This window comes from Hyperolius riggenbachi, chromosome 11, assembly GCF_040937935.1.
Source record: "Hyperolius riggenbachi isolate aHypRig1 chromosome 11, aHypRig1.pri, whole genome shotgun sequence".
Classification (NCBI taxonomy): Eukaryota; Metazoa; Chordata; class Amphibia; order Anura; family Hyperoliidae; genus Hyperolius; species Hyperolius riggenbachi.
The window spans coordinates 120,925,217-120,941,387 of record NC_090656.1 but is presented as its reverse complement, the minus strand read 5'-3'; the positions used below and the strand labels follow the sequence as shown (position 1 = coordinate 120,941,387).

The 16,171-nt window shown below is 45.8% G+C and overlaps 1 protein-coding gene across 1 annotated transcript in view; it reads left to right on the top strand.

Annotated features, from left to right (window-relative positions):
* Nucleotides 1-16,171, top strand: part of LOC137537869 (mucin-5AC-like) — a 385,525-nt gene that overhangs the window by 43,740 nt on the left and 325,614 nt on the right. Inside the window, exon 3 of the mRNA XM_068259817.1 lies at nt 979-1,117. Within this exon, the coding sequence (XP_068115918.1) occupies nt 979-1,117 (139 nt within the window). The remainder of the gene's footprint in view (nt 1-978; nt 1,118-16,171) is intronic.

Below are 16,171 nucleotides of genomic sequence, written 5' to 3'. Positions count from 1 at the left end.
CTACCAGTGTGAATAGCAGATGTGCTATCTGCTCATCAGTTTCAGCTAACCAATGCACTGAGGTGAGGACACATTCCACTGAAGGGTGACTTTGGGACTGGGTGATGATGGTGAGCTGTCACATAAGACTGTTCAATACTCTTCCCCCTTCCTTCGCCAGAATCTGCCTGCTAATTACCTACTCATTGGAGGGCAGTCAGTGTTCTTATCAGTAGGAGGATCTCCCCACAGCAATAAAAGCAAAGTGTGAATCTTCTGACTACAGCTGTACACTGTGTGAGCTGAGCCTGCTCAGAGCAGTCTGTATCAGCAGTGTAAAATTTACAGACGGCACTATACACAGCTCTAAGCAGGCTCAGCTCACAGTGTACAGCTGTGGGAAGATTCTCATTCCTCTGCTCTTAGCCGTGCTGTGAGGAGATCTACTGATAAGAACAATGACTGACCAGGTGGCCACTAATAAAGATTACAGGGTTCCTGCACTGCAAGAGGAAACATTCAGCTCAACTTATTGTGACGCAGCAGGCACTGGAGATGCAACAGGAGGAAGCTTTGAAATTTGCTGGTAAAAGGATCCCCATACAGCACCACCACCAGCTCCTCCTCCCTGGCCTGAACTACAGATTAATTCTCGGGTTGGCCAGGGAGGTATTGATATGCAGCAGACTGGTGAGGAAATAGTCCCCTCCCACCTGCCTGCTGCTGCTTCAAGAATTTAAGGAGGGACAGTGGGGAAGGGGGGTTTGGGGAGGGTGATGGATGCTTTCTTTAATAAGTTTTTATAATTGGAAAAAAAATAAGTTGCTTAATGTTGGGATGGGGCCCCCTAGTGGCATCTGGGCCCCATAGCAGCTGCTGTGCTTGCTATGCCTATTCCAACGCCGCTGATTACTGATTCTCATGTGTTCTACACTGTTACTCAACCCTTCTTAGCTCATCAGACTTTCGACATGTTAATTTTGTTTTGTTTTTTTGCAGTAAATGCTCTGGTGGTCACTGGACCTGTCAAGATGTCCCCTGTACTGCTTACTGTGCTGTGGAAGGTGGATCACATATTACTACTTTTGATAAGGCTCAATATACCTTCCATGGAAAATGCATATATGTCTTAGCAAAGGTAACATTTAGTGTCTCTTCAAGGAATGTATTTTTTTTTTGTTTGATTTTATTATTATTATTTGCATATTTCATCCATAAAGACTAAGAAGATTGTATATGAATGTGTCAGCAAAAAAATGAAAAAAAAAAGACATCTATACTTTTCAATGACAGCTTGAATTTATATATCTATAACAATGTCTTCCTCTTGTGCAGCACACTTCCTCTGGCAAAGAATCTTCTTCACTGACAATGATCATAACTGCAAGCTGTACTTTTTGTTGCAGTTTCTGAAGGGTCATGGAGCTACAGGTTGGCACCCAGGCCATAACAATTGCCCCTGTGGACTTTGTGACCATTGGGTGGGCTCACAGGGGCCAGGGCCCTGCCAGTGTATGTAGATCAGCACTGGAGCAGGTAGGCATGGCAAACCAAAGGATTAATTTTTACCCGCAGCTCAGACATTGCCTGGATGTGGCCGGGTAGTACCTTGTAGAGCTCACACAAGTGTGCATAGGCAGAGCAACATGTTCTGCTGCAGTCTGGTGGTGATGTCATGGTTACAGTCCTGCCCATTAAGCATCGGCATGACAGCGGCCTTGTTGCTGCATTGGATGATTATGAGTGCAGACGCCGAGCACTGTATACACCACAACTGCTGTGAGGGACACAGATTGTAGCTGAGTCTAGATGAGGGGGCTTGCTGGCTGCTTCTATGGGTTAGTATAATTTCTTCATTGCAGTCTGCCTAAGGCTCCCTGCACACTGCAAATCCAATGGGAGGTGCGCTGACTTCTTTTTTCCTTCCTTCCCTGTTCAAGGCCCCCTTCTGTGCTCACCTGTAGACAGAGTAGCGGCATAGCAGGGGTATTTGACGTGCAGCCTCTTACAGATCTATATGTCTCCCATCCCATATGTCCTATGTAACAACTGCCCACTCTCCCCTTTTTGGTTTTCCTGCATGTTGCATGTAACATTGTGGAGAGTAGGCGGCTGCTACATAGGATAGATGGGATGGGAAACACATTGAGGAAAGAGGTAAACAGCTGTGCCTCAAACACTTTCAGAAATGCCTACATGAGGTGGGGAGACTAAACCACCAGGGAATACTGAAAGGGAGGGATCACTAGACCATCAGGGAAAGCTATTTGGGAATGGTGGACCTCTCGATCACTAGGGGATACTTTGAGGGGGAGAGGCAACCAGTAAACCATTAGAAAATATATGTATGGGGAGGAGTGTGCATTTAACCATCAGCAAATACTGTGAGTTGGACTACTAGACTACTAGGGACAACTAAATGGGAGGGCAGGTACCACTAGACTGCCAGAGATAGCTGTATAGGAGGCCACTTGACCAGGGAAAGCTATTCTGAAAGGGGAGGGACCTTTAGACGATCAGGGGAAAATATATAAGGTGGTGGACACAAGACTGAAAGGAAATAATATAAGGGGAGGAAGGGGACCACTAGACCAGCATATGTGGGGAAATGTTTACAGTGTTTATAGCATATATATAGTCATATAAATATAGTCATATTTGGCATAATGATTACTGACTTCCATAAGTTGGGTAATGTTTGTTGCATTTCAAATGTGGGGTTAATTTTTTTTGCATTTCATATGTGGGATAATGCTTGCTATATTTTATATGTGGGGTAATATTTAATGCATTTCATATGCAGGATAATGTTTGCTGTTTTACTATGAGGTATAATGTTTGCTGCATTTCATATGGTGGAAGGGAGGTGTTGATATTTATCTTCTTAGTAGCCCAACATTACACTTAAATGTTTTATCATATCCAGATTATCCTCGCTTGCAGACCAAATGATCAAAATATATTCTCTTTGAACTTGTTTCCACTTAGGGTGATTTGCAGCATTTCCCCGCATGTGAATTTCGAACAGGGGCGTTCAGTGGCGGCTCCAGGAAATTTTTTTAGGGGGTGCTATGCAGGTGCTGGACCAATTTCCGGGGGAGCTGACGACCTGCGGCGCGCGAAGCGCGCCGCGCCAAAAATGGGTGTGGCCACAACCTGCGGCGCGCGAAGCGCGCCGCGGCGAAAAAATGGGCGTGGTCATGACCGGATGAGGGCGGGGCTAACTGTAATTTAAAGTGAACCCAGGGTGAGAGTGATATGGTGGCTGCCATATTTATTTCCTTTTAAACAATACTAGTTGCCTGGCAGCCCTGCTGATCTATTTGGCTGTAGTAGTGAACTGAATTACACCAGAAACAAGCCATGCAGCTAATCTTGTCAGTTCTGACAATATTGTCAGAAACCCCTGACCTGCTGCATGCTTGTTCAGGGTCTATGGTTGAAAGAATAAGAGGCAGAGGACCAGCACGGCAGCCAGGCAACTGGTATTGCTTAAAGGGAGATAAATATGGCAGCCTCAATATTATTCTCACCTCGGGTTCCCTTTAAAAGTGCAACGCAAAGACAGAGGGCCCAAGTTTTGGTGACCCTTTTCCCAGAAAATTCACATAATTGTGCAGGTTTTCTCAAGAAAATACACGTAATGTGAGCAGATTTTAACAAAAAACACGTCCAATGACCCCAATATGCACAATCGTTATCAGATATGGCCCCAATATGCACAATCGTTATCAGATATGGCCCCAATATGCACAATCGTTATCAGATATGGCCCCAATATGCACAATCGTTATCAGATATAGCCCCAATATGCACAATCGGTAGCAGATATGACCCCAATATGCACAATCGTTAGCAGATATGACCCCAATATGCACAATCGTTATCAGATATGGCCCCAATATGCACAATCGTTATCAGATATGGCCCCAATATGCACAATCGGTAGCAGATATGGTCCCAATATGCACAATCGGTGGCAGATATGGTCCCAATATGCACAATCGGTGGCAGATATGGTCCCAATATGCACAATCGGTGGCAGATATGGTCCCAATATGCACAATCGGTGGCAGATATGGTCCCAATATGCACAATCGGTAGCAGATATGGCCCCAATATGCACAATCGGTAGCAGATATGACCCCAATATGCACAATCGGTAGCAGATATGACCCCAATATGCACAATCGGTAGCAGATATGACCCCAATATGCACAATCGGTAGCAGATATGACCCCAATATGCACAATCGGTAGCAGATATGACCCCAATATGCACAATCGGTAGCAGATATGACCCCAATATGCACAATCGGTAGCAGATATGACCCCAATATGCACAATCGGTAGCAGAAATGACCCCAATATGCACAATCGGTAGCAGAAATGACCCCAATATGCACAATCGGTAGCAGAAATGACCCCAATATGCACAATCGGTAGCAGAAATGACCCCAACATGCACAATCGGTAGCAGATATCGCCCCAATATGCACAATCCGTAGCAGATATGACCCCAATATGCACAATCCGTAGCAGATATGACCCCAATATGCACAATCCGTGGCAGATATGACCCCAATATGCACAATCCGTGGCAGATATGACCCCAATATGCACAATCCGTGGCAGATATGACCCCAATATGCACAATCCGTGGCAGATATGACCCCAATATGCACAATCCGTGGCAGATATGACCCCAATATGCACAATCCGCATCACCTGAAAAAGAAAAGAAAAACCCATTTACTCACCTACAGCCAGAAGACCTTCTTTCCCGACCTCCCGTCCCGAGTCCCGACCTCATTGTGGCGCGCAGCGCCCGCGCGCCCACGATCCTCTTCCTTCCCGACGTCACGACGAGACTTCCTGCCTGCATGCAGAGAGCAGGGCTACGGGAAAATGGCCGCCCGAAGTCTGCAGAACAGGGCTCCGGGCGGCCATCTTACCGTAGCCCTGCCTGCTGCTCCGTGCTGCCGGTGTGTGAACTGACTTGGCGTCTTTTAGACGCCTGAAGTCAGTTCACTCCAGGGGGTGCTTTGGGGGTGCTTGGACAATTCTAGGGGGTGCTCGAGCACCCCCAAGCACCCCCCTGGCGCCGCCACTGGGGGCGTTGCATCAAAAGTTTTTCAAATTTATATGCAGGGAAAAATGTTGTGCCTACAGCATTTTTTTTAGGATAATGCATCCGATTTTGATTCAGAAATATGCTGTGTGTTTTGTGTAGCATGTGCTGAAGTAATCCTCTTGCCATAAACAGGAGGGAAAAGGTGTGGGACCTGTAAACACATCCATTTAACCGACAGGATACTAATACCAGGTACACAACAGAAATACAAAGTACAAGGCACCATTTCCTGTGCCTCATCTAATCTGGTATACCTGATCATGTGTGCAAAATGCCCCAAAGGAATTTATGTGGGAGAAACAAGACAACCTCCACGTGATCGAATGAAACACCACAGGTTCACTATTAACAGCAGAAAAGAATATTACAAAATATTCTGATCTACCAATACCAACACACTTTTGTTTACCTGGACACAGTTTTTTTTTTTCATCAATCAAAAGTTTTATTTCGTATAAAAAGGCATGTTTACATGTTAAGTACTTTGGTAGTATGTACAGGGAAATCGACATATACAAGTCAAATTGTAGTTATAATATAAGTTGACAGTGTTTGCAAGTATTAGGAATAAGTCATCAAGTTATTATTAGGCGGAAAAAGGAACATCAGACGGGATTGCGTATACATTTTAAAGAGCATTGATCCATCTGTCCCATATTTTATTAAATTTGGTAGGGCAATTTCTATGTGCATATACAAGTTTTTTGTATGGGAGACTATCTCTAACCTTCGCCTTCCAAATAGCTAAAGTTGGAGTGTTAGGGGATAACCACCTGTATGTAATACATTGTTTTGCTATGAAGAGGGTTTCGATCAGGAAAGCTTTGTCAAATTTAGGGATTTCTTCATCTACCAAATTGAGGATACAAAGTTTGACATCAAGGGAGGCAGGTGAGCCCATAACATCATGCAGGAAGTCTATTATTTGTTTCCAAAAGTCTGCAATTGGCGGGCATGACCAAATAAGATGGAGGAATGAGGGACTATAACTTGAACATTTGGGGCAGTTGGGAGGATTAGCCGTGGAGAATTTGGCGATTCGGGCTGGGGTAAGGTAGCTTTGGTGCAGTGTATAAAGCTGGGTTAGCCTCTCTCTGATGCAGGGGGAGACCAGTTTGGGGGTTAGTAGGCAGTCTTCCCATTCCTCCTCTTCTATCACCAGCTTGTATCCATTTTTTAAGAGATCGCTCCGCCACTGGGGCAGATCTGTGCTCCAGTAATAGAGAGTATAGCATTCCAATGTGGTGGTTCATGGGGCCATCTTTTAAGAATTCCATAATAAGTGATACTCCAGTGATAGGGAGACCAGAGGGAAATTGTGCTTTTAGGGCATGTTTGAGTTGTAGGTATAGGAACTGGAAAAGAGGGGGAAGTGTGAAATGGCTTTGTAAGGTTGAGAATGGAAGTATTGTTGCATTGTGGATTATTTGCCCTAGGTACAGAATACCCTTGTCTGCCCATAATGAGGAATTGGGGAGGAAGTATAGCTTTGGGAGGAGAGGGTTTTGCCATAAAGGGGTATAATATTCCCATATTTTAGAGGGGATTATTTTCTGGGAGTTTTCCCAGATTCTGGTGGCTTGTGTTAGGATTGTGTTTTTTGTACCTGGAGTAATTAGTGTGCCCTTCAGAAGAGCAAAGGGTAGATTCTTAGTTCGGTCACTAGCTGAGAAGCCTACTAGTTCTGGAGTTTGTAGGGAATTGGTGGTAAACCAATGTGATAGTTGCTCCAGTTGGGAAGCAAAGTAATAGAGCTGTGAATCGGGTAGTGCCAAGCCTCCCGATGTTGTGGGGCACTGTAGTATATCAAATTTTAATTTTGCTCTGGATTTGCCCCAAGTAATGGAGAGGAGCAGTGATTGTAACTTTTTGAAAAAGGATTTAGGAATATATATGGGCGAGTTATGTAGTATATAAAGGATTTTGGGGAACAATACCATTTTAATGAGGTTAATCCTTCCTGCTACGGAAAGTGGCAGTTTAGTCCATGAGGACAATTTAGATTGTGCAAGTGTTAGTAGAGGTTTAATGTTTTCCTTCAGGTAATCCTGGGGGTTAGCTGTAACAGTGACTCCGAGATATTTAAATTTAGAGGTTATTTGTAAAGGGCATGGTAATGGTTGGGAAGATATTTGGGGGTTGTCTAGACCTAGTATAGCAGACTTACTCCAGTTCACCGACAGGCCCGAATATTCGCCCGTTTCACAAATGAGGTCATATAGTCTTTTCAGGGAGGAGTGGGGGTTAGCCAAATATAGGATCATGTCGTCCGCGTACTGGCTGAGCTTTTCTTCAACTCCGCCAATACGCAAGCCCACGACCCCAGGGTCCGCTCTTATCCTACATGCCAAAGGTTCGGCTGAGAGTGCATAGAGGAGGGGGGATAATGGGCAGCCCTGCCTAGTTCCCCTGCCCACGCTAAAAGTGTCAGAAACATTGGAGTTGGTACAGATTTGGGCTAGTGGATTGTTGTATAAGATTTGAATCCATCTAGTGAAGTTATCACCAAAGCCGAAGCGAGCTAAAGTCGCTAGGAGAAAGGGCCACTCCACCGCATCGAAAGCCTTAGCGGCATCGAGCGATACAATGACCCTCTCCCCCTTGTTGCAGTGTTCTGCTTGAATGTTGGCAAAAAGGCGTCTGATATTTATTGAGGTTTTTTTGCCAGGCATAAAGCCCGTCTGGTCTGGGTTTACAAGCCCTACTCCATAGAGCCAGATTAATCCATGCCATGCACTGATGAGGATCAAACAATCCGAAACAGTCTGTATGCATGTTGGATTATTATGGCTCTGTACAATTTAACAAGCTGACACATCATTGCATTCCAGCGGTTCTGGAGGTGTGTTTAGCTTCTAAGGGTACAATGGTTAATTTGCATATATTCAGCAGTGGTGCTCTGGGAGACATCTCGAGCTCACTCCAACCTGAATTATCGCAAATTCTTTCTGTTTTAGGAAAGCAAATTTTTGTTTTTCTTAACATCTTAGTAAGGGGGCTTTTAGGACCATTGTAGTCCCTTACACACTCCAATGAGTTCTGGGTCACCATGAGCTTGCTGGTTAGTCTGTACCTCTCGGTTCACAAGCCCTACTCCATAGAGCCAGATTAATCCATGCCATGCACTGATGAGGATCAAACAATCCGAAACAGTCTGTATGCATGTTGGATTATTATGGCTCTGTACAATTTAACAAGCTGACACATCATTGCATTCCAGTGGTTCTGGAGGTGTGTTTAGCTTCTAAGGGTACAATGGTTAATTTGCATATATTCAGCAGTGGTGCTCTGGGAGACATCTCGAGCTCACTCCAACCTGAATTATCGCAAATTCTTTCTGTTTTAGGAAAGCAAATTTTTGTTTTTCTTAACATCTTAGTAAGGGGGCTTTTAGGACCATTGTAGTCCCTTACACACTCCAATGAGTTCTGGGTCACCATGAGCTTGCTGGTTAGTCTGTACCTCTCGGTTCACAAGCCCTACTCCATAGAGCCAGATTAATCCATGCCATGCACTGATGAGGATCAAACAATCCGAAACAGTCTGTATGCATGTTGGATTATTATGGCTCTGTACAATTTAACAAGCTGACACATCATTGCATTCCAGTGGTTCTGGAGGTGTGTTTAGCTTCTAAGGGTACAATGGTTAATTTGCATATATTCAGCAGTGGTGCTCTGGGAGACATCTCGCGCTCACTCCAACCTGAATTATCGCAAATTCTTTCTGTTTTAGGAAAGCAAATTTTTGTTGGTCTGGGTGTATAAGGGTTAGGATGACTTTGTTAAGTCTGTTTGAGAGAATTTTAGCCAGAATTTTGATATCCTGGGGGAGAAGTGAAATAGGGCGATATGAGTCGCAGCACGAGGCGTCTTTTCCGGGTTTGGGAATTAGTATAATTAAGGCTGTACGCATAGATGCTGGTAGAGTACCAGAGTTAAAAGCATGTGTATATGTTTTAAGTAGGGGAGGGGCTAGTATTTCTATGAATCTTTTAAAGATTTCACCAGGGAGGCCATCTATTCCTGGGGCTTTTTTATTGGGCAGAGAGTGTATTGCTAGTTCAACTTCTTCTAGTGTGATCTGGCTGTCAAGCATATCTCTGTGTTCTGGAGTAAGTCTGGGGAGGTCTATTTCTGAGAGGAATATTTCCGCTTCTGTTTGTGTGAAGGTGGATTTAGAAGTGTACAACTCTTTAAAGTATTCTGCGAAGCGTTGATTAATGGCCATAGAACCTGTAATTAAGTCTCCCTTCTTATTTTTGACATTAGGGATGGTTCCCAGGGAGGATCTATCATGAGCCATGCGTGCCAGAATCGTCCCAGTTCTCTCCCCTTGTTAATAATAGGTTTGTTTTAAAAAGAACGCTTTAGCTTTGTTTTTCTCCTGTAGGAGGTCTTTTAATTTGGTTTGGGCATTTTTCCAGTTTGTACAATTCACCTCGGATGGTTCCCTTATATATTCATCTTCAAGTAATGGGATTTGCTGTTGCAGCTCTGAGATTATTGTATCGTTTGTTTTTTTAAGGTGGGAGACAGCACTAATCAGCGTGCCTCTTAAATAGGGTTTAAAGCTGTCCCAGGTAAGAGCATGATTTTCCTCATCTCTATGAGCATGAAAGAAATCTTGCAGTTTATTTATGAGCCAGTTTTCCGAGGTGAAAAGTGACAGCCAGAAAGGGTTGAATTTCCAAATATATTGTTTAGGAGCGTCAAACCATTGAATCGATAGGGTAATAGGGGAGTGGTCTGAGACGATCCTAGGTAGAAAACCCACGTTCTCAACTAATGGTAAAAGGCTATCCGAGACAAAAAAATAATCAATTCTGGATAGTGACCCATGTGATGAAGAGAAACAGGAGTATTGTTTCCGCGTAGGGTTAAATAGGCGCCAGACATCTTGTAAAGCCAGATCAGTGAGAACATTGGCAAATGAGGTAGGTTTGTTGTTTGCAGGGGGGAAACGGTCTAGGGCTGGATTACATGTGGCATTAAAGTCACCTGTCCAGATAGTTGGGCATATGGGGAGGAGAGTACTGAAGGAGATACCCTCCTTTAGTAGAGTACAAGAATATGGGGGAGGGATATAGAAAGCAAAAATATTTATAAGTCTGGCGTCCAGTAACCCATGCAGGAACACATATCGGCCGTATGGGTCAATTTTAACTTTTACAGGAACAAATGGTAGTGTACGTCTGAGAAGCACTGAGACGCCTCTGGAATATTGAGAGAAGGTGGAGTGGTAGGCTCTTCCAACCCAGCTGCGTTCCAGTGCTTTAACCTTTGTCCCTGTTACATGCGTTTCAATTAGAGTCAAAATATCAGGCTTCTGTTTAGCAATAAAATTGAGGATTAAGGATCTTTTCATTTTGTCATTTAATCCCCGCACATTCCAACTTATGAACTTTATACTGCTGTCAGAGGTAGCCATTTAAATAGTAAAAGAGAAGTGTGCGAGGGAGATCCTGTAGTTTGGATCTCCAGCATATATTGTGAGTTTTAACCTGAGTGGATTGATTGATGAGGAATAACATATAAAACCATAATTTTACCTTAGTCAACAGGACCGGTAAATCCCAACATAAAAGAACACCCTGTTCTGCTGCAACGTGCATGCAGAACCTTGTACCCAACTTTTGTATAACCGAGATAACCAGAGGGGTTCAAGCGGTTCAGGGCTAAAGTGCCAAGCGATCCGCTTGAATATCCACACAGTTTGGGTCCTTTCTGGAGGACCTAGAGATATTAGTATAGGTGTTTCGATATATAATTATATCACATACATATGGGGGGTGGAAGGACACTGGACAAGTTACCCGTCCAACAATTATTATAGGTCTTATTGCTATGGGCGACTAACATATTCTAATAAGAGTTATATATCATATCTGGTAAGTGAATGCTGCTTTAATTAGCTAGCATACTGTATTTCCGGAATCTCCTCGGATAAATAGAAAGTGGATTCTTGAGGCTATGCAGTTCAGCGTTGTTGAGATGTATGTATATGCATACGAATTATTTGCTTCATGGTGTTGTCATGACCATCAGTTAAAGTGTCCGAGTTTTACGGAGATAGCATGTTCAAAAGGCTGGACATCATCCTGCTTAAGTAGAGAAACTGTTTTAGATGCTGTAAAGCGGTTTAGTGGCAGTTCTCTTGTACCGTTTACAACCATTCCCGATAGTGATCTTTTACAAAGTGGAGTGGAGTAGAGGTACTTAAAGTGAAGTGTAGTGAGTGGCCTTGTGTGGGAAAACAGTACCTTATGTCATGGAGGAGCTTTGGGATTCTTGACGGCGGGCATCAAGCCATTTGTGCACCTCCTCAGGTTCCATGAAGAAAACAGCTTTCCCATCCGCGATCATTCTCAGCCTGGCGGGATATAGCATGGCGTATGAAAGTTGGTGGTCACGTAGCTTCTTCTTGGCGGATGTAAAGCGCGCTCTTTGTTTTTGGACTTCCATGGTGTAGTCCGGATAGAAAGAAATACTTGCGTTGTCAAAGTTGAGCTGGCCTTTTTCTCTAGCAGCTTTGAGTACCGCATCCCGGTCTCGGTAATTTAAAAGTTTAAATATAAAAGTGCGTGGCGCGGCACCTGGAATCGGAACTTTGGAACCAATTCTATGTGCTCTTTCTACCACAAATACCTTGGAAAAGGTTGCTTCTCCGAAGTGCGCCATGAGGAGTTCTTCCGTGAACTTTTCCGGATCTTTGCCTTCTGCTCGTTCCGGAAGGCCTACAATCCGTATGTTTGATCTGCGTAGCCTGTTTTCTTGGTCTTCTTGGCGGTCTGTTATAGCCTTAATTCCCTTCTGAGCTTGGCCTTGTTCAAGGGTCAGAGGCTTCACCGTGTCTTCTAGTGAGCTGATCCGTTTTTCGGATTCCACCACTCGTTCCTTGAGGTTTCGGAGGTCTTGGCGGAGAAACGACACGTCCTTTTTTTACCTCGGTCAGGGTGGATGTTATTTGGGTAAGGCTAGTTTGGCAGGCTGTAATTGCCTTCATGACTTGGGAAAGTGTTGGTTTGCGCTTTTGCGAGGAGCTGCCGGTCTCATCATCTGAGGTTGGCTGTGATGGGGCCTCGGCGCCATCTTGATCTTCCGCGCGCCGCTTCTCTGCCCGGAATTTTTGCAGTTTTGTTATGGCTTCCGATGTTCTTGGAGTTGCCATTTCGTCCTGGGGATGCAAGCAGTCTTGCCTTTAGTGAGAATGCGGTGGAGATCGGGTTTAGTCGCCCGGTAGGATATGCCTAAGGATTATATGGACGGGAGCTCCTGAACAGTGCGTCCTCACACCATGAGCTTTCGGCCACGCCCTACCTGGACACAGTTTAAGCGATTTTTGTGTCACTGTAATAATGGGTGGCAACAAATTGGAAAACATGAGACTAACACAATAAACTAAGTTTATGCATTGGTTTAAGACTGTAGGTTTAACCACTTGAGGACCGCCCCCAGCCGATGGGCGGCGGCAAAGTCCGGGCCCAAACGACCGCAATACGCCCATCGGCGGGGGCGGCTGCGGGAGTGGCTATGCGGCGATCGCGTCATTCGTGACGCGATCAGCCGCCGGGGACTGGCTCCGCCCACCGCTCGTAGTAACCCGCCGACCGTTCGGAAGCGCCGGCGGGTTACTAGCACCCGGATCGCCGCTGCACATATGTATAATAGGCTTTGTAATGTATACAAAGCCTATTATACTGGCTGCCTCCTGCCCTGGTGGTCCCAGTGTCCGAGGGACCACCAGGGCAGGCTGCAGCCACCCTAGTCTGCACCCAAACACACTGATCTGCCCCCCCCGCCCACTGATCGCCCACAGCACCCCTCAGACCCCCCCCTGCCCACCCCCCAGACCACTGTTTGCACCCAGTCACCCCCCTAATCACCCATCAATCACTCCCTGTCACTATCTGTCAACGCTATTTTTTTTTATCCCCCCCCCTGCCCACTGCCCCCTCCTGATCACCCCCCACCCCTCAGATTCTCCCCAGACCCCCCCCCCCAGACCCCCCCCCCCCGTGTACTATATGCATCTATCCCCCCTGATCACCTGTCAATCACCTGTCAATCACCCGTCAATCACCCGTCAATCACCCCCTGTCACTGCCACCCATCAATCAGCCCCTAACCTGCCCCTTGCGGGCAATCTGATCACCCCCCCACACCAATAGATCGCCCGCAGATCCGACATCAGATCACCTCCCAAATCCATTGTTTACATCTATTCTCTCCTCTAAACACCCACTAATTACCCATCAATCACCCATCAATCACCCCCTATCACCACCTGTCACTGTTACCCATCAGATTAGACCCTAATCTACCCCTTGCGGGCACCCAATCACCCGCCCACACGCTCAGATTGCCCTCAGACCCCCCCTTATCAATTCGCCAGTGCAATATTTACATCTGTTATTCCCTGTAATAACCCACTGATCACCTGTCAATCACCTATCAATCACCCCCTGTCACTGCCACCCATCAATCACCCCCTGTCACTGCCACCCATCAATCAGCCCCTAACCTGCCCCTTGCGGGCAATCTGATCACCCACCCACACCAATAGATCGCCCGCAGATCCGACATCAGATCACCTCCCAAGTGCAGTGTATACATCTCTTCTCTCCTCTAAACACCCACTAATTACCCATCAATCACCCCCTATCACCACCTGTCACTGTTACCCATCAGATTAGACCCTAATCTGCCCCTTGCGGGCACCCAATCACCCGCCCACACGCTGAGATTGCCCTCAGACCCCCCCCCCCCCTTATCAATTCGCCAGTGCAATATTTACATCTGTTATTCCCTGTAATAACCCACTGATCACCTGTCAATCACCTATCAATCACCCCCTGTCACTGCCACCCATCAATCACCCCCTGTCACTGCCACCCATCAATCAGCCCCTAACCTGCCCCTTGCGGGCAATCTGATCACCCACCCACACCAATAGATCGCCCGCAGATCCGACATCAGATCACCTCCCAAGTGCAGTGTTTACCTCTCTTCTCTCCTCTAAACACCCACTAATTACCCATCAATCACCCCCTATCACCACCTGTCACTGTTACCCATCAGATTAGACCCTAATCTGCCCCTTGCGGGCACCCAATCACCCGCCCACACGCTCAGATTGCCCTCAGACCCCCCCTTATCAATTCGCCAGTGCAATATTTACATCTGTTATTCCCTGTAATAACCCACTGATCACCTGTCAATCACCTATCAATCACCCCCTGTCACTGCCACCCATCAATCACCCCCTGTCACTGCCACCCATCAATCACCCCCTGTCACTGCCACCCATCAATCAGCCCCTAACCTGCCCCTTGCGGGCAATCTGATCACCCACCCACACCAATAGATCGCCCGCAGATCCGACATCAGATCACCTCCCAAGTGCAGTGTTTACCTCTCTTCTCTCCTCTAAACACCCACTAATTACCCATCAATCACCCCCTATCACCACCTGTCACGGTTACCCATCAGATTAGACCCTAATCTGCCCCTTGCGGGCACCCAATCACCCGCCCACACCTCAGAACGTCCTCAGACCCCAGCCCCGATCACCTCGCTAGTGCATTGCTTGCATCTATTTCCCCCCTCTAATCACACCTTGAGACACCCATCAATCACCTCCTGTCACCCCCTAGCACACCTACCCATCAGATCAGGCCCTAATTTGCCCTGTGTGGGCTCCTGATCACTCGGCCAAACCCTCAGATCCCCCTCAGACCCCCTTCCGATCACCTCCCCAGTGCATTGATTGCATCTATTTTCCCCTCTAACCGCCCCCTGAGACACCCATCAATCACCTCCTGTCACCCCCCTAGCACTCCTATCCATCAGATCAGGCCCAAAACATCCTGTCATCTAAGAGGCCACCCTGCTTATGACCGGTTCCACAAAATTTGCCCCCTCATAGACCACCTGTCATCAAAATTTGCAGATGCTTATACCCCTGAACAGTCATTTTGAGAAATTTGGTTTCCAGACTACTCACAGTTTTTGGCCCGTAAAATGCCAGGGCAGTATAGGAACCCCACAAGTGACCCCATTTTAGAAAGAAGACACCCCAAGGTATTCTGTTAGGTGTATGATGAGTTCATAGAAGATTTTATTTTTTGTCAAAAGTTAGCGGAAATTGGATTTTTATTGTTTTTTTCACAAAGTGTCATTTTTCACTAACTTGTGACAAAAAATAAAATCTTCTATGAACTCACCATACCCCTAACGGAATACCTTGGGGTGTCTTCTTTCTAAAATGGGGTCACTTGTGGGGTTCCTATACTGCCCTGGCATTTTAGGGGCCCTAAACCGTGAGGAGTAGTCTAGAAAACAAATGCCTCAAAATGACCTGTGAATAGGACGTTGGGCCCCTTAGCGCACCTAGGCTGCAAAAAAGTGTCACACATGTGGTATCGCCATACTCAGGAGAAGTAGTATAATGTGTTTTGTGGTGTATTTTTACACATACCCATGCTGGGTGGGAGAAATCTCTCTGTAAATGGACAATTGTGTGTAAAAAAAATCAAAAATGTGTCATTTACAGAGATATTTCTCCCACCCAGCATGGTTATATGTAAAAATACACCACAAAACACATTATACTACTTCTTCTGAGTACGGCGATACCACATGTGTGACACTTTTTTGCAGCCTAACTGTGCTAAGGGGCCCAAAGTCCAATGAGTACCTTTAGGATTTCACAGGTCATTTTGAGACATTTGGGTTCAAGACTACTCCTCACGGTTTAGGGCCCCTAAAATGCCAGGGCAGTATAGGAACCCCACAAGTGACCCCATTTTAGAAAGAAGACACCCAAGGTATTCTGTTAGGTGTATGATGAGTTCATAGAAGATTTTATTTTTTGTCACAAGTTAGCGGAAATTGATATGTATTGGTTTTTTTTTCACAAAGTGTCATTTTCCGCTAACTTGTGACAAAAAAAAAAATCTTCTTTGAACTCACCATACTCCTAACAGAATACCTTGGGGTGTCTTCTTTCTAAAATGGGGTCACTTGTGGGGTTCCTATACTGCCCTGGCATTTTAGGG